The sequence below is a fragment of the Varanus komodoensis genome, unplaced genomic scaffold (genome assembly GCF_004798865.1).
Source record: "Varanus komodoensis strain SLA01 unplaced genomic scaffold, ASM479886v1 scaffold18_1, whole genome shotgun sequence".
NCBI classification, from domain to species: domain Eukaryota; kingdom Metazoa; phylum Chordata; class Lepidosauria; order Squamata; family Varanidae; genus Varanus; species Varanus komodoensis.
The window spans coordinates 3,795,747-3,821,078 of NW_025335548.1; the positions used below are offsets into that span (position 1 = coordinate 3,795,747).

The window sequence follows — 25,332 nt, forward strand, 5'->3', positions numbered from 1 at the left end:
TGGCTCAGTAATGTGAGCTCTATGAATTATAAAAATAAAGTAAGAATTGAGTGTAAAATAATGACAAATAGTGAGTTTAAACATAGCTAACACAGCTTTAGTCTATGAAATATTCAGAGTGGGGTAAGTTTTAAGCCAACATGTTTTTATTGGTTTCTGCTGTTATTAAATAAGAGACACACACACATATATATATAATGTGCATTTTCTCTTAGGTACATTCAAATATTTAAAATTAAATGGCAATTTCTGATATTCATGTATGAACTATGACAGATGAAAAGATTAAACAAGAACTACGCTGTTTAATAAAAAAAAACTGATAAAAATGATAGCATGTAATTTGCCAAAGTATCCTGTAGGTGGAGAGTGTTAGCCAATAAACACAGCAGCATGCTTTGAATGATTATAAAATGGTGTGGACATTAAAAGAGATAGCATGTGTTTAATTTTATCCTATCTATTAAAATAAAAAGAAAGCGAATTAATTCTCTTTAGTCTAGCTGTTTTACATCAATGCTTTGGCAACAGGAACAAAGAATTATTTTATTAACATTTTCATTGTCAACAGGTTATTGAGTGGCTGTAATTCTATTAGTCAAAAATATTTTTAGTAACTGAAACAAATAACCTTCTTAAAGGTGTCTTGTATTTTGACATTTGAAAGCTACAATTACAGAAGAACCATAAACACTAGGACAGAATTACATTCCTGGAACAGTTTACATATTAAGTATTTTACCTTCTAGTTTTGCATGTTTACAGTTTGGTGCCTTACGGATTATACCAAACTCTTTAGCTGAGGTTTAAAAACCAAAGAAAAACTTCAACATACCCTGGGCCAGTTAGCATGATTGTTGCAGCCCACTGCGGCTTTTTAAGGTCAAGACAGGTTGCAATGTATGCTGGTGGCCCTCTTGAATATTCAAACTGTGGCATGTGGGCACCATGGTTTATTTTATCATGCAAACCAAGCAAAAATGGCATGTGCAGAGGTTATTAAAATTGGGTTATAAAAGGATTATAAAATTTCAGCAAAGATGGTAGGTGAATGGAAAAGCAGTTGGATTTCCCCTACATATTGACAAACATTGGGGTGTGCATGATTAGTGCTGACTACTGTTAACCAGCTCCGCAAGTGGTGCCCACCTGTTTGCAAAGGGAAGTGAACTGAGCACACTCTTTGGTCTGCCAGAAGGACACTGCCACTCCTCTGTTCAGCAACTAAAAGAAGATCCCAAGCTGGAGACTCTCTGGAATGGCACCAGACTCTTCCCATCCCATCCCTAACAGCCTAGCCTGATCCATGCCTACTCAGAAATAAGTCCCACTGAATTCTATGTGACACAGGCAGCACTCACATGTGTATCTACTATGCAAACCCCAATGAGTCCAGTGGAGTCTATATATAAAGTATACTTCCTGCAGCACAAATCAGGTACTTCTAGTAATGCTCATTTTTTTAACTAACTCTAATCACTAGCTTGGTGAAATGTATTGTTAAAAGGTAAGGATGTATGAAAGGATTTAATTAAAAATCCTACACAACCATGTAAATAATCTTCACTAACCAGAACAGGAATTTCAGCAACATCAAAATGGTGCCACTGGCTGCCTCGCTGGCTTCAAAAATGGATTAAATCATGTTCTGCAAAGCATCTTACCTATCACGTCAGTTCTGATGTCAGCGAGCTTAAAGAGAGGCGCAACTTGTTCATAATAAAGACGGGCAGCCTCCTTTCTATGACTGTTTGGATTGACAAACACTTTTAATGACTTTGGCCTATTTGGAAAACCTGCAAAATGAAAGCAATAACATTGTTATGAGGGCGTGGGGTTGGTTTGATTTATTCAAACACCCTTAAAATATTAAGACATAAAATTGTAAGTATACAGATACATTCTGATATTGACTAGAAATGTAGATTGTCTGTAACCTTTTTTTACATGAAGATGTCCAGTACTTATGCCCGACACCTATATAATATGCTTGAGCAACTGAAGCACTGACCTGCTCGCGAGTACAGCTAAGAATAGCCAGTATAAATCAGTCAGTCACCCCCTTCAAGAGCCTTATGTGACAGATATAACGAAAGAGGTTTTAGGTCATGGTTCATATCTGAAAGAGGGAGCAAGATAAAGAGGGAATATTCTCTTGAGAATTTAAAAGGAAATGGCTCTCAGCAAGGATTTGATAATGGTACTCCTTCACAGTTGGGGCAGAGATTTGATACTACAATTTTCAGGATTTACAGATTATGTATCGTGCCACACAGGAGGAGCAGGTGCAAAAGAAATCTGCCCTTGATTAAAGGATCAAGAAATAAGGTTATGAGAAGGGGGAAATGCAAAATGTGTATTACTTAAGGCACATTTTAGCCCAAAATGTGTATTTGCTTTTCTACATTTTTGTTACCTAAAAAATGAGTATTTATAACCATGCTTCCAAATGTTTTTATTTATTGTCAGTGCTAAGCATTTGCCTTTACAGAGGCAAATGATAATTTGTTTAAGAATACTTGATTGACTTACCCTGTAACCTTCCAAGGACAGCCACAGTCCCAGGAAAAATCATACATTTAACTGTCACAATATAAAGCAACAGGTCCATTGCATTTTTTCTTTTGGCACTCTAAATCTCTTCATTACCCAGACCTGTAAACTGGCATTGCATAGAAGTTGCCTAGCAAAGCTGTTTGCAAACTTTCATAATCTTCCTATTCTTTACCTTATGAGGACACTAATATTCTACCTGTTGCTCATAAAACTTTTAAGTGCAAGACAAGAAACTGGCATTATTTCTTCCAAGGACGTAGATCTTCCCCACCTTTCTGAATTTTCCTCTCAAAAGCCAAACTTGATGTTTTTACTATTGCATAGTTTCCTCTTCTCCAAGTCCAAAAGACAATGAGGGGAAAACAGCATTTCAGGAAAGACAGTGAACATGTATGGATCAGTAGAAGACTGATCCATACATGTACTGATTAGCAATGTAAATAAAGGATTAATTACAAAATACCTTCTCCCACTGTCCTGATAAATTACCTTAAAAACCCATTTTCTTTCCCTGTTTGTAACAGGGTTGTATTTGTTTGCTAATAGGGTTGCTGGGATAAAGGAAGCAGGAAGGTAGAGAGGATGCCAGAATTGCATATATTTCTTGCAGGAAAACTATACACTCTACCCTTACACTGAAAAACTTAGGCTAAGTGTATGCTCAGAGGTAGCATACTCCATACTCCTGAATTAATAGTAAGCAGAAAGGCTGCACTGGATGAAAGGAAACCACTCAGCTCCTGTTTGGAGGCATTTTTCTCCCTCTGTTCTAGGATCTAAGCAATGTAGTGGCAATGGGCTCCAGTCATTTTGGCACAGATTAAGTCTGGAGGTGCGGGTGAGGGGAGAGGACGGCCACTTCCCAAAAACAACCTCAAATGTGAAGATTTGAAATGGGGGAAAACAGCCATATTTTGGAAGAGTAGTTTTTAAAAAGGCAGCAGTAAATAGTTGCACAGATGGAGATGGAATACATGTGTTCTCTGGTCAGGGCTAGCCCGTTATTTTGCTTCCTGAGGCAAAAAATAAAATACCATCCCAGTTCCACACACAGAAGCTGACTGCATTTGTGGTTCATTCTTGCTTCCATCTTGGTGACAGGGAAGCTTCCTACCTTGGCCTTGGTGAGCAGGTTGCATGGCATACAAACTCTGCCACCAGGACTAGTACTACTTCTGTACTATTTTTCCTGTCCCCTGGCATCTGCTTCCTTAATCCCTCATTAGTGTCATGCTGCTGGAACTTATTGGAAATGCAGTCTCAAACATCTGGATGGGCATCAGTTGCTATGGTCAGGCATGCATTTCAGCCAGGGTCTCCTGCCCCCACCTCATTTATTTATTTTATTTATTAAAACATTTCTATGCCGCCCCATTCGCCGAAGCCTCGGGGCGGCTCACAACATAAATTAAAATACAAGAGATAACGATATAAAATAAGTCGCCCTGTTCCAGCCGCTTGCTGTTGTCTGTGATGATCAGGGGAATCTGAAATGTATACCTGGGACAATAATTGTCTCCATCATAGGTGAATGTCTGAACACCAGGCGTGGAATGAGCGGGAGAACACCACCTCTAATAGCCCTTAGCAACCCTACAGAAGGGACCTAGGTGTGCTCTTCGGATCGAAGATCTTGTTGCAATGTTCAGTGCCGTGGCAAGTTGAGCAGAGCAGTCCTACTGGCCTACCTACTGTGCCAGTCCACCTCACTACTGTATTTAGAAGTCTAACAGGGCAAAGGGAGGAAATGTGCAGGCACAAGCTTCATGCTCAGAAAAAGGACAGTTTATTAGACTGCAATTGACAAATCTGAGGTAGAACTTTGTGCAAGCAAAGTGGCTAGTGGAAACATTGAAAAAGCCCAAGACGTTTCCCGATCCATACCAAGTAGTCCAGAGAACTTGCTCCGATACCTGAGAGTGCTATTTTATCTAACATCTTTTTCCTTTCCCATAAATTATTATTCGACTATCTTATAAGAAACGATTTTATCCTCATTGAAATGTTTACATGTTTCTGTTCTTACTACAAACACAGATGAGCTGCAGCCTTTGGTGTAATCAGAACCTATGTACTCTTGGGCTGCTTATTGAGGCGTCCATTTAAAATGAAACAGCATTTTAAAACAGAATAGCCAACTGTTCTTCTGGTAGCAACAAATGTGCTAATATGCACTAGTTTAAACTTGATCTATCAGTGAATCAATGAACCATGAAAGGTAGGGGTTAATCAGGGTGTTCTGAAAACAAAGGCTCATAGGGCAGCAGAGACGCTACCCTCAAACACACATCTGTGCTGTTTTTAGTGTTTAGTTTTATAGCAGCAGGCATATGTTTACAAAAGTTAAGAGCTTGGAATGATGTCACTGTCATATACATTATTAATATTTTATACAACAAGCAATAAGAAAATTGTTTCATAGAGACAGAAGTAATGATGTGAATAAACATTTTTCATGCTAACTAGAGATATACCACTGTTGATGTTACACTGTTAATGTATAACATTAATGGGATAATTAAACCTTCATGCATGAAGCTTTAGACAGTCACATTAGAACTTGGTGTGGGAGGCGTGCTTCAAGGGAGATTCGATAACACACTTCTTCTATAAATAACCATTCTGTCTTTTATTCTGAAAGCACCGCTATATACTGCTCAGTGTTGAAGTCAAACAAAATATCAGGCTCACAAATGCAAATATCTCTGAGAGTGAGGTTACACTCTGTAGTTTAAAGCAAGCTTTAGTTTAAAGTAAACTTTTAAGATAATTACAGATAAAAAAGAAAAGTAGGGCTGGTTGAAATAAATTCATTCTGGTATTTTATATTAATGCTTCGTAAAATCAATGCATTTTATGGTGCACAATATTTTTCATTAAAGTACATTAATCTATGAAGTTTTCTTCTGGATTCTCCTTTTAAAACTTCAAACTCAGGTCTATTGATGAACATAGAATCTGGGAATCAAGTTCAAAGAGAGTTTCTTTGGTACATTAATATTTGTCCCCTAAAAACTGTGGAAATCAGACTTTCAAATGACTCTCTCCAAACATGCTAAGATTGTTTTTGTGTCACTTTGGAGGTATATGCAAAATCACACCAACTAAAGGAAGGCTTTCCAGTAGAAGAGAGACACAGGAATACAACATCAGAATCCATTTTTAAAGCTTCTGATATTATTTTTTCTTCAAATAGGTGCATTCTTCTGGTTGAAACTTTGCGGAAAGTTTTCTGAAACTTTCTTTAACAAGATGACCCTTCACTTTGGTTTAAACACCCTTGTTTTTACAACAATGACAACAACATTCTTCTGTGTGAAAACAAAATAAGTATCTAGACTTTATAATAATCACCTTTCCCTTTTGCACTGGTCTGCATCTAACAAAAACTATCATTAGTCTTCCATTCATACAAAATGATATAAATGAGAAAGACCATGTAATATTCTGACTTGTTTTTTTTTTAAGGTTTTTCTTACCTGAATGACTGAAAATGTAAAGTAGAGAAGAGCTCAATATACAGTACAAATCCTTGTAGTAAGGTACAATTCTTCAGAAACAAACTTCCATAATGGATTAGCCATATCACTAAATGCAATCAGGAATGGGCAGGGATAATCAAGATGCACCATGCTAAGGAGACATTTTTGGTGGCGGGGCCAGGGTCCAGAATTCTCTCCCAAGGGAAGTTGGACTACACATTCCTGATAACATTTAGGCTAGCAGCAAACACATATTTAATGGCTTTCAATGGTGTTTGAGGTTAAATGTTTTAACTCACCTCTTCTTTTTAAGATTTTGTCCTAAAGATTTTATTATTATTAAATTTGTTTTTGTATGTTGTTTTGTAAACCACCTTGTGATCCTTTATTAAGGCCAAAAGGCAGTCCAAAATAACTATAAAGAAATGACTGCAGGGCAAGGAATATTCTGAAATACTAATCTGGATTTTCCAGAGTGGTAAGACTTAAAAATGATATACGTGGAATGATTATCATCTACAATACATCTTGATTTTCTCTGGTCACTAGGAAATACTCAGAAATGAGGATCATCATTTCTTTATCCTTTCACACATACGTACTTGTCCACTTTCAGTCTGAATTACAACCACATCAGCCCCAATCTGTTATTAAATCTATGTAAGAGTTAGAACTTGCTACTAGAATATGAGATGGTACATTCACGATGCCTGGACTTAATCTAATACAGTGCATTGAACTAAGCCCAGGGTTAACTTAAAAGACAGAAACATTTGTTCCATCACAAACAATACTGCAATACACATGTTAGTACCACAAAACTACACGTGTTCCCTTGTCTCCAACCCACTACATTCACATCTCTTTAACCTTCATTCAGCAGACCAGCTTGCACAGACACCAGTCAGGGGCAATTTCAAGAAATAAGTTGCTGTAAGTAATGAAAACAGAGAGGCATGGCCTTGATTGGTGTCCTGATGCTTTCAATTTAACCAGAGAAGTATTTTGACAGTTCCCACTGCTGGCTAACTTTAATATAGAAAACAGACTGCTCATTTGTACAAGCTGAACACATGCAGTGTTCTATGCAGCCAAAGATTTGAATACCCTTCTATCACAGATAGAATAACAATAAAACACTAATGTTATCCGAATGTGTTGATCAATTTAGCCTGATTTAACAATACTCAAGAATGTGCAGTACAGTGTGAACTTTCAGTGTGCTTTTGAGCCACTGCTGCTTCCCATTTGCTGAGTGCCAAGTTTCATAAGCACTCTCCCATCTCCAGAATCTTTTATCCTCTTGAGCTAGAACCACCGTATCTATGATGCAGCAACCCAGGCACTGCACCCCTTGAGATGAAGCAACTCAGGCACTGCAGGCACTCTTGAAGGAAACTGACCATCTAGACTCATTTCAGTCTGGCTTCAGGCCCGGCTATGGAACAGAGACTGCCTTGATCACCCTGTATGATGACCTGTGCAGGGAGAGGGACAGGGTGACTGCGTCTCTGATGGGTCTCCCGGACCTCTCAGCGGCTTTCGATACCATCGACCATGGTATCCTTCCGGATAGGCTAGCGGGATTGGGGGTCGGAGGCACTGCTCTGAGGTGGTTCCACTCCTACCTATCTGGCTGATTCTAAAAGGCGGTGCTAGGGGACTATGGCTCTGCACCGTGGCAACTCTGCCATGGAGTTCCGCAGGGTTCCATTTTGTCCCCCATGCTCTTTAACATCTACATGAAACCTCTGGGAGAGGTCATTTGAGGTTTTGGGTGGCAGAGTCAGCAGTATGCTGATGACACCCAGCTCTACCTCTCTTTTACATCTAATCCAGGTGAGGCACTGTCAGTCCTTAATCAGTGTCTGGCTGGGGTATTGGGCTGGATGAGGGCCAATAAATTGAGGTTTAATCCAGACAAGACCAGGGTCCTGTTGGTAGGTGGGTCAGCCTTCCAGGCGAGTGATTTTTGCCCTGTTCTGAACAGGGTTGCACTCCCCCTAAAGGACAGGGTATCCAGTTTGGGAGTGCTCCTCGACCCTGACCTCTCCCTGCAGCACCAGGTGCTGGCAGTGGCAAGGAGTGCTTTGGCTTCAGCTTTGACTGATTCATCAGCTGCATTCTTAACGGATGAGGAGTGCCTGGCAACGGTGACCCATGCTCTGGTAACCTCCCATTTGGACTACTGCAATGCACTCTAGGTGGAGCTGCCCTTGAAAATAGTCTGGATACTTAAATTGGTCCAGAACAGAGCTGCCAAGTAATTAATGGGGATCAGCAGATGCTCCCATATCACACCAGTCCTGTATTGTCTACACTGGCTGCCAACTGAAGTCTGGGCCCAATTTAAGGTGCTGGTAATGACCAATAAGGCCTTAAATGGCTTGGGTCCTGGATACCTGAAGGAGCACCTTCTTCCCTATGTGCCTGCCTGCCCCTTGAGATCTGAGGCAGAGGTCCTTCTCCGGGAGCCCTCTTTGAAGGAAATTAGGAGAGTAGCTTCTCAGAGAAGGGCCTTTTCAGTGGTGGCGCCCTGACTGTGGAACATGCTCCCCAGAGAGGTTTGCCTGACACCATCGCTTTATTCTTTTCAGCGGTAGGTAAAGACTTTCTTATTTTCCCATTATTTTAACAGTAAATTGGTTTTATCCATGATTTTATCATTATTTGTCAACACGCAGTGTGTTGTGTGTTGTATATGGTTGCTTTATTTGTTTTTGTAAGCCATCCGGAGAGTTTTAGTATTGGATGGCATATACAAACTTTAAATAAATAAATAAGCAATATGCTTTGTCACTTGGCTGTAGATTCAGACCTAACAGCAATCCAGTTTTCAACGCACACTGTAATTTTCAGTAGGCACCAAAAACTCAAGAAAGTTTGTCAGCACCTAATGGACAGTAGTAGGAAGGTCCAGAGATGGCTGCTACATATTGAAGGCCCTCTTGGTGAACTAGACATGCAAGATACCAGGAAAATATCTCCCAATGAGCACAGCAGCTGAACAAGATGAAGCTGTCTCTTGATGTCAGAAAATGATTATCCACAACAGGCCACATCTTGAGATAATAAGCAGAGTTATCCACAAGTGTTGATTCTGCCCTTGCAGCCCCTTCACACAACCTGCAATTAAACTCCTCCCATCAGAACCAAGAAATATTACTATCAGCTTTAGATGAAGCCAGGATATTAAATATATGTTTGAAGCAAAGAAGTTGTGTATGTGCACAAAAGATCCATGCATATCTTGGATTAATAAACAAAATTATGATCATCTGAATGTGACCAGTGACCAGATATGGGTATAATGCTAACCCCACAGTTCAGCACAATGGGGACAAGTTTGTACAAGAATTAGGTTGATGCATTCATCCAGTCTGAGTTCTGACATCATAGAATCATAGACTAGTAGAGTTGGAAGGGGCCATGAAGACCATCAAGTCCAACCCCCTGCTGTTGCAGGAGAAAGTCACCACAGCAAGTAGCAAAATCAAGAGAAAGCTTCTGCTCTTTGTGGTGTTGCCAGAAAACAAAAGAGGTTGCGGCTCATGTGTGTAGCACTAAATTGGAGATAAGTGCTACTGTGAACCAGGCCTGTACAACAAATAATGGTTTAGCTAAAGAAACCATGGTTTCATGTTATATATGAATAACACCTTAACCTAATTACAATCGAGTATACTTGATACATAGCTAACAAAATAAGACTGAAATCCTGAATGTGTTCTTCTGGAAATAAGGCCCAATTCTGAATAAGAAAACATGTTTCTCTGAACTATGGATAGGCTCATGGTTAAATTATTTTAATACAAGAGATTTTAGGAAATGGAAAAATGAAGCATTCCTGAAGGTACTTACCATTCACTATTTCTGTCAAATATCTAAACCACAAATGACAATGGTCTTCACTCATGTTACTTAGATGAATTGTGGAATCCTTAAGCTTATTTCCTTCCTTTTTTAGACACACAAATACGGTGATACCTAATAATACACCGCCCTTTTGCTGCCCAACAAATCGACGACGCTTTAGTTTTACAGAAAATACATCTTTCATTTCAACATATTCCTCTTTATGTTGCAAGACTATGCTGGCTCCACCTGTTCAAAGAATGAAGAAAAGAAAAAAAAAGTTAAGTCTCACTGTATATCACAATATAATTTCTTATAGTTCCTTCCTAAATAAAGGAATACATACAAATTATCAACATGTTTAGTTAAGAAGCATCCCTTTAGAATCTCTTTACAGATGCTTGGAGATTGTTCAGACCCAGGTCTTACCTTATTAGCTGTAGTGTAAGACTTGCTGAAGTTCAGCTTCTCCCATGCTATGCTCAGTAATGTTTGGAAGAGACTGAAGTTTTTCTTCTTCTTAGGGAACATAATTTAATTTAAGATTGTGCTACTCTCTTCCCTAAATGGAGAAAGGGGTTCCTTCCTTATCCTCTGCCTTTTTGCAAGTGTTTCTTACTGACATACGCAGAAAAAAGGGGTCCATGTTCATCCTTTCTGCATTTTGACTGCTGCTTCTTGAAGGTATCAATAGTGATAGTGGTTCCTTGGCTTTCTAATTCTCTCAGGCCTTTGATTCTCCAAAGTCCTTCCCTTCCAAAAACAGGGGTAGGCCATGGAAGCTCTACCACAGCCCCAGCTGCCATCACCAGTGAAAACTGTCAGATTGGCAAGTAGCAGAAAGGACCTTTTCCGTGGTGGCCTTACAACTTTGGAATGCCGATCCCAACCATTTATAAACCCCATTCCTTTCCTGGCTTTTAGAAGGATTTAAAATCCTTTAATAGTCTGAATTTGATCCATTTTAGAGTACTGTGCTTTTAATGAAGGGCCTTATCTATCACTGCTACTGTACTTCTTTTAATGATTTATGCATTTGAATTGAGTTTGGTATCCTCAGCAAATGATTGGAGCAATTCCGCCATTTACTTGCATAAGGGAAACAAAGTCCTTCTTGTATTTACAAAAATGACTGAGGGACAAAGTGCACCCTGCCAAGGACCTTTGAGGCAACAGGGTCTTTGGCAGGAAGTGATCTTGCTTTTCTGAGATCCATTCCTGTGCTTCCACATCAGCGTGGCCACGCAATGATATGTCTCAAACTTATCTTGTTTGAGACATATCATTGAGTGAGTTGTCTTCCCTCAGGACAAATTAGGAAGAAGGAAAAATGGAATCTCCTTAACCAAATGACTTCTTCAACCTCCTCTTTTGTAGACACTGTCATGAAGAAGGGCCACAAAATGTATCAGAACTGCTGTAGCAGACTACCAAGGTGGTCACATACCTCTTTCTGAACCTTTGAAAAAAGTTACCTTTTCCATGTACTTCTCTAGTTGCACCTGTCCCTGAGGTTCTACTCTACCTTGTAGTGACTGCTAAATATGAAGTACATATACAGCAGGGAAACCACCTGCTACTTAGTAAAATGGTTTTCATCTGTCTTTTCAGTCATTAAGGCTGGTCTTGCAGCTGGTGAGTTGTCACAGCCAAAGGCCCAGGGCCAATAAAATCAAGGGAGCAAAGAGAGCATCTTTGACAAATCCCTCTGGTTACATGCCACTTATAGATAGAGTAAGCCAAAGACCAACCAAGCAAACAAAACACCTTTCTGTTGTTTTTGCTTTGTTGTTGTCTTGCTACAAAAGAAGCTGGTACAGGACTATCTGGTTGCTGGTGTTGGAAGAAAAAAAATAATGCAATTGTCTTTGGTTAGTATGCTACTACAACACTCCTACCAACTCTAGATTAACCAATTTTATGAAGATGATACACTGGATTGAATTTATAGCCTTTTTCCTGCCCAGCAAAAATCAAAACAAAACAAAACACCAGTGTCATTTTAAAACTCTTATTTCCAACATATTAGATGCTCAAGTTGAGCTACAGCAGCTTTAAGTCTTTAATATTAGAAGGAAGGGTGTTTATTTCCAAACATTTATTTTCCTCTAAATCTGTGGAATTTCAATCATAATTTCTCACTAAATTAATAAGTGTAAAGTTATATTTTCTGCTTAAAATCTTCTAAAACATCTAAACTTGCTTTTAAAAAAACTATTGGGGGGGTCCATTTAAGAACTATCCATTCATTAGTTTTATAGTGATTATTGCTAGTTGTTTCAAAACATTAACTCTCCTCTCACATTACCTAGAAGGATACAGAGTACCATCTGTTCTTACAGGGGATTTAAGTATACATTAGATATCATGCTATTTATTTAATTCAGGACCCACTTCCCATTGTGTCCCAAAGTCAATTTAATTACAAGGAATGAAGATAATCTTTCTTGCTGGGTTGTTCTATTACTATCAGAGGAGAACAGGGACCTTCATAAAGTAGGTTGTACTTGTTAGGTTTTCTTCTCTTTTTAACAATGCTTCACATTAAGAAAGATTTTTACAAAAACAATACCACATCTCTCTCAAAAATATTATTATAAGCCAAGAGCTTGTCTACATCAATTTTGGCACATCTGCCTGATGTAGAGCATAAACAGGATTAGAGCTGGATTTATCTGCTTGACGCTAATTGTACTCACAGTTTCTGCACATGTCCACCTTTTCAAATACAGCATGCAAAATAAGTGTGGCTAAGACAGTAATTTCTACCAGCATGTATTAAGAATGCATTATACTTTACCTAAGTGCTTAAATAACTTAGCCCTTCCAAAATGATTTCAAATTAGAATTCTCCCTAATTAATATCCAAAATTATTGCTGAATATTCCTCACACTTTACTTCTGTTAAATGTGGATTCAAAGAGACAGCAGAGGTGGGGAAGATTCCTAACTCTTCTCACTTGATTCCTCAAGTAATTGCAGAAGGAGGGAGAATTCATCATAAAGGGAATGCACCCTCAGGTATTTATTAGCTGAGCTGTATTCCTGCATTTAGACTCTTTTAAACTCCAAGGCCAATGCAGCCATATCCCAAGCTTTAAGATTTTTTTTTTTTTCATAAAAAAGAAATGATACAAACAAAGAAAAATATATTATATGTGAGAAAAGGAATGCCAAGAAATCAGACACAAATATAGCATATAGTTCAATATCTAAAAATTCATGAAAAAGCAAAAATGTCTATACCCCTAGCTGCAATTAAGTCAATCCTTAATTAAGGTTCACAGACTCATCTAATTTACCATACTAATTGTAAATAATACAACTTTAGTATTGAAGTAAAAAATCATTGATATCTTATGAGTTTTTTAAAAAAATTAGTTAAATTGCTCATTTTAACTTTCCATATTAGTTTTTCATTAAGTGCTTTGGCAGTTCAATTTATATAATTAATTAGTTTTACCATTATTTCATACTCAGCTAGCTTATTTTTCCAATCTTCAGTAGTTGAACAATCTTCTGCCTTCCACTTTGATGCAATTGTTCCTCTTGCTGCTTTTATCATATATTTAAACTCTAGCATAATTTTTGGTAGAGTCTCTGGTATGACACTCAGTAACACATTCTTAGCATTCACAGGAAAATTAATTTTGAGAATTTTCTGCATTTTCACGTGTATCTGTTTCCAAAATCTTTTGATTTTATCACAAGTCTACCACGTATGGTAAAAAGTCCCATGTACTTCTTTACATTTCCAACATTTCTCCTTATAATTCTTATTCATTTCCTGCATATCTTTCAGGGTAAAATACCACTGAAAATACATCTTATTCCAATTTTCTCTTTAATGCTTGACTGGCAGTAAATTTATATTCTTTGTCCACAGGGCTTCCGATTGATGGGACAGTATTTCTTCTTCAAAATTTTGCATCCAACTTATCATGCATGTTTTGACTTCAGGCTTTAAGATATTGTTGCTATTTGCTTCCTTTTGCACGCTGTTTCTTCAGGTAACAGAAGAGTCAATCATACAATAGACAATTCCTTCAACTGTGAAAGAGACTGTATTCCACAACCAAAGGGTCCATGAAGTGAGGAGACTGGCCACAGAGAACATACTCTGTTTGACACACATTCTTCAAGTCCAACTCTCTACTTCCATAAAATGGAATCCAAGCTACTTTGGATGTAGAGCAGCACTTGTCACCATTTCATTGCTTTTGGTGGAATACGCACTGAGGAGAGGAGACCCTAGTCTAGTTTGTGCATAGCAACAGCTTTGTCCAAGTTGGGATGCACAGTTTGAAATATATATACCATTTTTATTGGTCTAAACTTATTACCTAATCATTGTTTAAAGGCTTAAAACAAGAGGTACAGATTTAAGGCAACTAGATTTGTTCGTCCCTTTTTCAGTTAGAAATACGGTTAAAGCAGGATTTCAGCAGTAAAGTAAAAATAAGCTAATCTGGGATACAATTCTGCAACTAGTAATGTATGTATATGTACCACTGCAACTGGTCAAACTTATGCATGCATTATTTTATAAAGAAAGCTCTTCTGGACTGAATCATGCCTATTCAGAAGTGTCTTGTGCAGATAATCGAAAATGCACATTCACCTTAGAACTGCCTGCACCCCAAGTGCAGTACTATTAGTTTTGACAGTGCCAATTACCTGTAATTCCAGCCCCTCCTTTTCTCTTTCATACCACCTGAGGGTCACTTTTGTTAGGACTGAAAATGCTGTCGGTTCAACATGCGAGAACATGTCACATCATGATTAACTCTGAAAGTTCTCCGTCTCCATTTTTAAACACTCATTTCCCCCATGTTCCAGATTTATGTTGCAACATGTACAACTAACTGTGTTGCCAAGCTGCATGTCTTACAAAACAGGCAAAAATAAAAATATAATTGACATTAATCTATAAAGGTCACATGGCTATAAAATGTATTCTTTAATGTTAAGGCTATAATCTAGGCACACTTTCTTGGGACTAAATCCCATTGTACAGCTCCATTATGCTCAATGCTCCTGTCAAACATTTTCTGGAGAAATTTGATAACAATATGATTTGATCCATCTGAAGCAATCTGAAGCAAACGGTCTTTTCACTCACAGCAAGAAATCAGTATTAAATAATATTGTGCAGTCTCTTAGAAACATCTATTGCTTCTGGATGAATGCAAGCTTCCTTTTAGGAGTATCTTTTTTATAAAGAATATAGTGTTCTCAATATGATCCAGCACTCTATACTGGTGGAACCCCTGTAGGTATAGCTGTAGGATCAAATGCTCTGCAACTCAAACTTCAAAATGAGATTTAGTGCTTATTCACATATTCAGGGTTTACTCACGTCATTCACATGCATGAATGATCTCATCCACACAAAATATTCACTTGGTATGACACATCCTTGTACTTTATTGCTCAATAACTCAAATTTATGTACATTTGAAGTGACCCCACTTTGTTCGGAACAACATATGCGTATGTGGATATAAAAGCTGTTCCTATGGTGTTTAATCTGTGTTGGCTGTTCCAAGCATGCCACTCATCATTTGACACTGCAGTCATCATGCAATAGAAGTGTTTAAAGAAACTAACTGAAATAATTTGTATTGTGAAATGTAAGTTCTAAGTGCCAGTATGCTTTTAAGCATTATTTCATGCATTAAGCTCTTAAGCACGGAAGTATTTGTATGCCTTGCACTACTAAACCAAAATGCGTCCATGCATGTGTTCATTTTCACATAATAAAGTCAATGTCAGAAGTGTTTGAACACTAAAGTGTATCTTAAATATCAAGACAATGTGAGCTTCGTATGTAGCAAGCACTACAGGCAATGGGCATGCACAGAGTATTCTGACCACAAGATGATTTCCAGTTCAAACTGTGCACTCCTTCCCCCATGTTGTTTCATGCCATGTGTCTCACTGCATGGTGCTTGTAATCATTATGTCCACCTGTGAATCGGATTTGCCAATCAGGTCAAAAATATTAAGTGCATGTATCAAAAATGCAATTATAAAAACTGGCATTTCTGGTAACAGTAGATACATACAGCATGTTGCATAAATGAAAGGCATTAATATAGCACCGATCACTGCACAACACAAGTCTTGATTAAACTTATGCATAGGTCTGAAAAAGAAATACCTCTGTTCTTTTATATGTGTCTGCTATATACGGAGTAAATCTTAGCCTGTATGTAGGTTTCATTATTACAGTACAGCATTCATCCATAGTTACCATAATACTTAATCCTCCCATTCTCCACAGATAAACTCTTCCTTTCTTTTCATTTTCCCCTGTCTTATTCATACTAACCCTCTCTAAACAGAAAAACATACACATGTTCAGAATTTTACTCATTAGTGAGGAAGTAAGGATGGCAGAAAAGAGGTCACATACAAAGACATGAGATAGAAATGTGTTTCTTGGGTATGAAATGCTATTATAAAATCATTTCATTTAAAACAGACATTCTACCACAGTTTTTTTTTTGCCTTGGCATGGCAGGGCAAGAATCCCTGAATCCCTTGCTCCTACTATAAATGTGCGGCGGTATCACAGCCCAAGCATTCCAACTATCGAGCTGCAATCTATCTAGGTGAGACACACAGGCAGGCTTTCACTGCTGACAAAGAAGAAGGAAGAGCGCTTGATCAATTAAGATAATGCACTGGAAGACTGTGAGGGAGGATAGCCAATGCAGTTCCCAACAGCTGGCCTGACCACAATTAAAAGATCTGGCTGTGTTGGGCTGAAGGGGCACCACAGGCAAACTTGCCCGTTTGTCCTTCATTGAATACCAGAAAAAAGCAAACTAAAACATGTATTTCTTCTTACTTCAGCTTTTTGAAATTACTGGATTTAGCAAGGCTCACATAATCTTCCAAAATAGCTTCATATCATAGTCAACCATTAGCAATAACGTATTGCTGATATCAGTAATTATGTAATTTCTTCATCCATTTTTTGTTTTTCTATTGTTCTGTTTCCATGATACACACCACTGTGCAAGACCATAACATGTTACTTCAGGGATTGAAAGATCTGCAAAACCTACCTAAGCATACCTTCCTATATCCTATTGATGAGTATATGCTGTCTTAAATCAAATTAACTAAACATGGCTAACTAATTTTACGCTCCTTATAGTTCCACACTATTAAAAGGCTGCAATGAAAAATTTCTCTTCTAATGGTTTTGACATAACATAGTTATATAACCACCTTTTTCAATATAAGTTATTTTTTAAAAATGCAAAATGTTTAGCTAATACAAAAAATGTAGTTGATGTACATAAATGAACAGGTGCTTGAGCAGGTAATGGCTGAACATTTCCAGGCACTCTTGAATTAATGGATTACCTAGATTCATTTCAATCAGGCTTCAGGTCTGGTTTTGGAAAGGAAACTGCCTTGAACACCCTGTAGGATGACATTTGCCAGGAGAAAGATGGAGGGGGTGTGACCCTGTTGAGTCTCCTGGACCTCTCAGCAGCTTTTGATACCATGGATCATGGTATCCTCCTGGATAGGCTGGCTGGGTTAGGAGGAGGCACTGCACTGCTGTATTTTCACTCCTACTTGACCAGCTGATTCTAGAAGGTGGTGCTGAGGGATTATTGCTCTGTGCCACAGCGGTTATGCCACGGGGAACCACAGGGTTTATTTTATCTTCTATGCTATTTAACTTCTTCATGAAACCACTTGGGGAGGTTACCGGAGGTATGGGCTGAGGAACCACCAATATGCAGGTGAGACTCAGCTCTACCTATCTTTTTCATCAAATCCAAGGAAGGCAGTGGTTGCTCTGAATCGGTTGCCTGAGTATGGTGACGGACTGAATGGGGGCCAACAAACGGAGACTCAATCCAGCAAGACGAGGTGCTGCTAGTGGGTGGTTCGTCTGTCTAGGTGCGTGATATCCAACCAGTTCTGGATGGGGCTACACTCCCCTTCAAGGAAAAGGTTCACAGTTTGGGGGCTCTCCTGGACACAGAGTTGTCATTTGAAGCACAAGTGGACTTGGTGGGATGAAGCGCTTTTTATCAGCTTAAGCTGATATACTGACTATGACCCTATCTGGACAGAGAGAGAACAGTTACAGTTATCCTTGTTCTGGTAACCTTTTGTTTGGACCGCTGCAATGTACTGTATGTACAGCTGCCTTTGGAAATTATCTGAAAACTTCAACTAAACCAAACCAGGGCAGCAAGACTGTTAATGGGGAGTGGCTCACAAGAATATACTAGGGTTCTTCAAAAAGTTTCTGCACTTTTTAAAACTCTATTTATTAAAAAAATTCAAAAACAAATTACATCACTTTTCTACAGTCACCTTCCTTTGTGATGCATTTTCCCAGCATTGTATCAACTTTTTAATGCCATCAGCAAAATATGTATAAAATATATTTATAAAATATAAAAGTACGGAAACTTTTTGAAGACCCCTTGTATTATGCCAGTCCTTTTCCAGCTGTATCTGCTGCTGGTTGAAGTCTAGGACTGATTCAAAGTGGTAGTACTAACTTTCAAAGCCCTAAAGAGCTTGGGGCCAGGTTACCTGAAGGATCACCTCCTCCAATATGAACACTGCATGGGCACTGAGGTCATCTTCATGGGTCCTTCTCTAGGATTCCCTTCCAAAGGTGGTGAATCATAGAATCATAGAATAGTAGAGTTGGAAGGGGAAATGAAGGCCATTGGGTCCAAACCCCTGTTGTTGCAGAACACCACATTACATCACCCCCTCAGATGGCTGTCCAGTTTCACCTTGAATGTCTAGGCAGCTGGTTCCACTATTGTATTGCTTTGACAGTGAGGAAGTTTTTCCTGATATCCAAACTAAATCTGGGTTGTCTCAACTTGAGTTGATTATTCTGTGTCCTGCACTCTGGCATCAGCAAGAAGAGATCTTGACCTTCCTCTTTGTGACAGCCTTTGAGGTACTTATAGTGAGATATCATGACCACCCTCAGTCTTCCCTTCTCAAGGTTGAACATGCCCAGCTCTCTCAGTCTCTTCTCATAGGGCAGTGTTTCCAAACCCTGGATCATTTTTGTTGCCCTCCTCTGGACACTTTCTAAGTTTTGTGCATCTTTCTTAAATCCTGGTGCCCAAACTGGACATAGTATTCCAGATGAGGTTTGATTAGTGAGGAGTATAGGGGAACTCCTACTTCTTGTGATTTGGAAGTAATACTTCTGTTAAGGCACCCCAAAATTTGCCCTTTTGGTGGTTGCATTGCATTGCTGGTTCATATTTAGCTTATTGTCACAATTACTCCGAGATCCTTCTCTTTTTCAGTTCTATTGAGTCACATATTCCCCATCTTGTATCGATGCATTCGTTTTCTTTTTCCTAGGTGGAGGTCTTGACACTTGTTCTTATTGAATCTCATTCTGTTGCTTTGAGCCCAGTGTTTATCAAGATTGCCCTGGATCTTACCGAGAAAAAGTTTTTTGATGATCTAAATACACAAGTTTTGAGATTTATATGGCAAAAGAAAAAAACAAGAATTAAGTTAAAAATGCTTCAGGAGGCTAAAGGGAATGGGGGTTTTGGATTTCCTGATTGGTTGTTGTATTATCAAGCATGTGTTTTAATGTGGCTAAAAGAATGGATAACTTTAAGAAACAAAAGAACTCTATATCTTGAAGGTCATGATTTGTAAATGGGGTGGCATGCTTTGATGTGGTATGAGAAATGCAAAACTCATGGGTATTTTCAAAATCATTATTTTAGGAACTCATTGATTTCGGTTTGGGAAAAATTAAAGACAAAACTCTATAATAAGATACCGAGATGGCTTTCCCCCATGGAAGCTTTTGTATATCCAAACGCTTTGAACTTTAACAAGATTGTGACTTATAATGATATTCTTGATAATGATGGAAGATTGCAATCAAAGCAAGAACTACAAGAACAGGGTATTGACCTTTCTTGGTGGCATCAAGTGCAAATACAATCAAGGTATGCTAAAGATTATAAAAAGTATGGTTTTTATAAGGAGCAAACTATGTTTGTTCAAGTAATTTTAAGATCAGATGAAAAAATAATTAAAAGATTGTATAACTTTCTCTTAGATATGAAAATGGAAGATGGACAAAGTCAAGGAAACTATGATATCATGGGCACAAAACTTTGGATATAATATTGAGTTGCAGAAATGGCAAAAGCTGTGGGAAAGAAATAGATAACTTTGGCAACTTCTCGTGAGGTTTGTGCTCGAGAGCGGCCTCTCCCTCTGTAAGGGTGCAGACCCGATTGTGTGGGTCCGTCCCTGGAGCCGGATGGATCCGGACGGATTCCTGAAGGCCCTGGGGGAGTTTCTGGCTAACAAGACTGGTGCTCCTGTTGAGGCTCTAGTCGAACTATGGAATGGGGAGATGACTAGGGTTGTTGACATGATCACTCCTAAGCGTCCTCTCCCACCAGGCAGAGCCCACTCTTTCCCTTGGTATACATCTGAATTGTAGGTGATGAAGCAGGCCGGGAGACGGCTAGAGCGTAGGTGGAGGAGATCACGGGATGAATCTGACCGAACACACTTGAAAGCCCACTATCAGGCCTATACTGCGGCAGTGAAGGCGGCGAAAAAGAAGTTTTTTTCCGCTTCCATTGCCTCCTCAAAATGCCATCCGGCGGAGCTTTTTCGAGTGGTACAAGGGCTGGTCCATCCTGGCCCTAAGAAAGATCTGGTTCCACCCTCGAAGGCCCGCTGTGACGACTTTGCCAAGCATTTCAGGAAGAAAATCGCTCAGATTCGTCACGAGCTAGACTCTACTAGTGATTCAGAGGCTTCTGGGGAGATACCAATGTCGCCGTCTGGTCCAAAATTAATGGATGAATTTCAGTTATTGTGGCCTGATGATGTGGACAAGGTGCTTGGACGAGTACGTCCCACCACTTGCCTATTGGACTCTTGCCCATCTTGGTTAATTAACAACGCCAAGAACAGGATTGGGACCTGGATCTTGGAAGTGGTTAACGCTTCTCTGAGGGAGGGTCAGGTACCTGCCCCTTTAAAGGAGGTGGTAGTCCAACCGGTCCTGAAGAAAGTGTAACTGGATCCAGAGATGGCCACTAATTATAGACCAGTGGCCAACATCCTGTTTCTGGGCAAGGTGTTGGAGCAGGTGGTGGCGGGACAACTCCAAGCACTCTTGGATGAAACTGATTATCTGGACCCATTTCAGTCCGGCTTCAAACCCGGGTATGGTACTGAATCTGCCTTGGTCGCCCTGTATGATGACCTGTGCAGGGAGAAGGACCGGGGGAGTGCGTCCCTGTTGGTTCTTCTGGACCTCTCAGCGGCTTTCGATACCATCAACCATGGTATCCTTCTGGATAGACTAGCGGGATTGGGGGTCGGAGACACTGCTTTGCAGTGGTTCCACTCCTATCTCAATGGCCGATTCCAGAAGGTGGTGCTGGGGGACTATGGCTCTGCGCCATGGCAGCTATGCCATGGAGTACCACAGGGATCCATTTTGTCCCCTTTGCTGTTTAACGTCTACATGAAACCGCTGGGAGAGGTCATCAGGAGGTGTGGGCTGCAGAATCATCAGTACGCTGATGATACCCAGCTCTACCTTTCGTTCTCCACCAATCCAGGGGCAGTGGCTGTGCTGAACCGGTGCCTGGCCGAGGTAATGGGCTGGATGAGGGCCAATAAACTGAAGCTCAATCCAGACAAGACGGAGGTCCTGTTGGTTGGCGGATCGGGCTTCGGGGAGGGTGAGTTGAACCTAGTCCTGAATGGGGTTGCACTCCCTCTTAGGGACACGGTCCGCAGCTTGGGAGTGCTCCTCGACACAGAGCTTTCACTGGAAGCTCAGGTGACAGCAGTGGTGAGAAGCACTTTCTTTCGGCTTCGGCTGATCCATCAGCTGTGCCCCTACCTGGAGAACGACTGCCTGGCGACAGTGACACACACGTTGGTGACTTCCCGACTTGACTTCTGTAATGCACTCTATGTGGGGCTGCCCTTGAAGATGGTCCAGATAGTTCAATTGGTTCAAAATAGAGCGGCCAGGCTGCTGACGGGGACTGGGCGTTATGTTCACATGACTCCAGTTCTCCGTCAGCTTCACTGGCTTCCCACTGAAGTCCGGGCCCAATTCAAGGTGTTGATTATGACCTATAAAGCCCTTAACAGCTTGGGTCCCGGTTACCTGAAGGAGTGCTTACGTCCATATATGCCCGCCCGCCCCTTGAGATCAGCGGGAGAGGCCCTTCTCCGGGAACCCTCCGTGAAGGAAATTAGGAGGGTAAGTACTCGGAGGAGGGCTTTCTCTGTGGTGGCACCCAATCTATGGAATGCGCTCCCCAGAGAGGTCCGCCTGGCGCTGTCGTTATTTGTTTTTCGGTGCCAGAAGACCTTTTTATTCAAACGTTATTTTAATTGTTAATATTATTTATTTTATTCTTTGGCCAGGGCGACTTAATTTATACTGTTAAATTATATTGTTTTATATTATGTTATTTATTTATGATTGTGAGCCGTCCCGAGGCTTCGGCAAATGGGGCAGCATAGAAGTTCCCTAAATAAATAAATAAATAAATAAATAAACTTCATATAAAGAAAATCTTTATAAAATGTTTTATAGATGGTATTTGTCTCCAAACAGATTAGCAAAAATGTCTTCAAATATGTCAAATAGATGTTGGCAATGTAAGCAAAAGCTTGGTACCATATGTGGTGGACTTGTGATAAAGCAAAAAAAAATACTGGGTGGCTTGGGGAAATGTTGCAGAGACCTGTAATATTTAAACTGGAAGTATTTTTACTAGGCATTCTCTCTGATGACTTTGATAAACAAAGCATATATTTGACTTTGCATTGTAATTACAGCAGCAAGGATTGTATTTGCGCAATATTGGAGGAATGAAGTGTTACAGACTTAGGAACTGATTTTAAAGAAGATACTGGCTGTGTGGAAATGGACAGACTGACTTAAGGAAAAAAAGATACATACTACTATCAAACCTGGATCTTCTTTATCATTGGTTAGAGAAATAGAATATTTAGGGCTGAAATATTTAGTAACTGTAAAGAGAATAAAATTCCAACCCAGTATGTCTGATGTCTTTGGAATAATCATTGTTTTAATTGGTAGGAAATAATAAAAACTTGAAAATCAAAATATTGCCCTGGATCTTCATTCTATCTTCCAGGGTGTTAGCTATTATGCCCAGTTTTGTATCATTTGCAAATCTGATTATCTTTCCTTGTATTTCTTTGTCTAAATCATTAATAAAGATATTTAAGAGCACTGGGCCCAGGACTGAACCCTGTGGCACCCCACTAGTTACCCCCATCCAATTCCAGAAGGTGCCATTGATGAGCACTCTTTGTGTCCGATTTAGCAGCAAATTTTGGATCAACCTAATAGTTTTTCCATCTAGCCCAGTTTTTGTTAATTTGCTTGTCAGAATGTTGTGTGGCACTATCTTGAAAGCTTTGCTAAAGTCTAGGTAGATTATGTCCACAGTGTTCCCTTTGTCCAACTGGGAGATTACCCAGTCAAAAAATGAGATTAAATTAGTCTGACAGGATTTATTTTTGATAAATACATGCTGGCTTCTATTAATCACTGCATTTTCTTCAAGATGCTTGCAGATTGATGTTTTAATAATTTGCTCCAGAATATTTCCAGGAACTGATGTCAGACTAACTGGTCTATAGTTCCCAGGTTCATCTTTTTCCCCCTTTTTGAAGATAGGGACAACATCAGCTCTTCTCCAGTTGTCTGGCACCTCTCCTGTTTTCCAAGATTTATCAAAGAATAATAGCCAGTGTTTTTGAGAGTTCCTCCGCTAGCCCTTTTATCACTCTGGGATGGAATTCACTGGGCCCTGGAGATTTGAACGTGTTTATTCCATCTACATATTCCTTGCCCTTTTGTCTGTCAGTCTTGGGCTGCCATCTCTCACTTCCAGCTTGTACTTCCTCTTGGTTGTAGATTTCCTTATGGGAGAAGACTGAAGCAAAGTAGGAATTGAGCGCCTCTGCCTTTTCCTTGTCAGTTATCATTCCGCCATCCACTTTAAGTAGCTGGACACCCTTCTCCTTCTCATGTCTTTTGTTCTGGATGTATCTGAAGAAGGCTTTCTTGTTGTTCTTAGCATCCCTTGCTATTCTCAGTTCATTTCTTGCTTTAGCCTTCCTGATGCTATTCTGGCTATTCCTTGCTATTTGTTTAACGTCTTCCTTCATGGCCTGGCTCCGCTTCCACTTCCTGTACATGTTTGTTTTTTTCTTTCTTTCAGGCTGTCACTTAACTTTTTGTGGAGTCACGTGGGCTTCCTCTACTATCCTCTACACTTTTTTCTTGATGGAATTGTTCGTAGTTGTGCTTGGAGAATCTTCTTTTTCAAGATTTCCTATCCTTCTTGGACTCCTTTTTACTTTAGGGTATTTTGCCATGGCAATTATGGTTGTGAGCCGTCCCGAGGCTATGTAGTAAGGGGATGGCATATAAAAACTTTAAATAAATAAATAAATAAATAAAATTAGCTTATCATTTTTCTGAGTTTGTTAAAGTTGGCTTTCTTGAAGTCCAGGATGCTTGTTTGGCTTCAGTTATTCTTTGTCTCCTTTACAATTGTGAATTCAGTTATTGCATGGTCACTTTCCTCCAGAGTTCCCATGGTTGTTATTCTGTCTACCAGGCCATCCCTGTTAATATTAAATTGAGGATAGCTGATCCTCTCATACCTTCCACTACTTTCTGCTGGAGAAAGCTGTTGGCAAGCCATGTCAGGAATCTCTTGGATGGGCCGTGCTTGGCATAATTTGTCTCCCAGCATATATCAGGGAAATTGAAGTCCCCCATGATGACTACATCATTCTTCTTGGAAACGCTGACAAGTTGCTTTTCAAAGCTTGCATCCTTGTCCTCTTTTTGACTGGTCAGTAATAGATGTCAATAACTATGTTTTTCTTATTTTTTGCTCCCTTTAAATTTAGTCAGATGCTTTCAATGGGGCTACTAAGTTCCTCTTCTTGTATTTCTGTGCAGATATATATGTGTCTTTTACATAGAGTGCAACTCCACCTCCCTTTTCATTCTTTCTATTTTTCTTAAACAGGTTGTATCTATCAACTGTAGAGTTCCAGTCATGTGAGTCATCCCACCAAGTTTCAGTTATTCCTGTAAGATCAAAATTGCCCTCATGTACTATGAACTCAAGTTCATGTTGCTTGTTTCCCATACTCTGGACATTGGTGGAGAGACCAATGAGACAAGTGAGGTGGGTTGCTACCACAAGGAGGGAATTTTCAGTTGTGGCACCTCCCCAAAGAGGTCCAACAGGCATCTACTTACTATTCTTTTCAAAGCCAGGTGAATACCTTTTTATTTTCCCAGCAATTAAACAGCCTAACTTTTAAACTTTGTTTTTATATATTCCATGTTATT

At 39.6% G+C, this 25,332-nt stretch overlaps 1 protein-coding gene across 1 annotated transcript in view; it reads right to left on the reverse strand.

Moving 5' to 3' along the window:
- The window catches only part of CERKL (ceramide kinase like), a 48,973-nt gene that overhangs the window by 17,857 nt on the left and 5,784 nt on the right, over positions 1-25,332 (reverse strand). Inside the window, exons 2-3 of the mRNA XM_044427067.1 lie at positions 9,900-10,142; positions 1,665-1,796 (exon numbers count right to left, since the gene is read on the reverse strand). Coding sequence (XP_044283002.1) covers positions 1,665-1,796; positions 9,900-10,142 — 375 coding nt within the window. The remainder of the gene's footprint in view (positions 1-1,664; positions 1,797-9,899; positions 10,143-25,332) is intronic.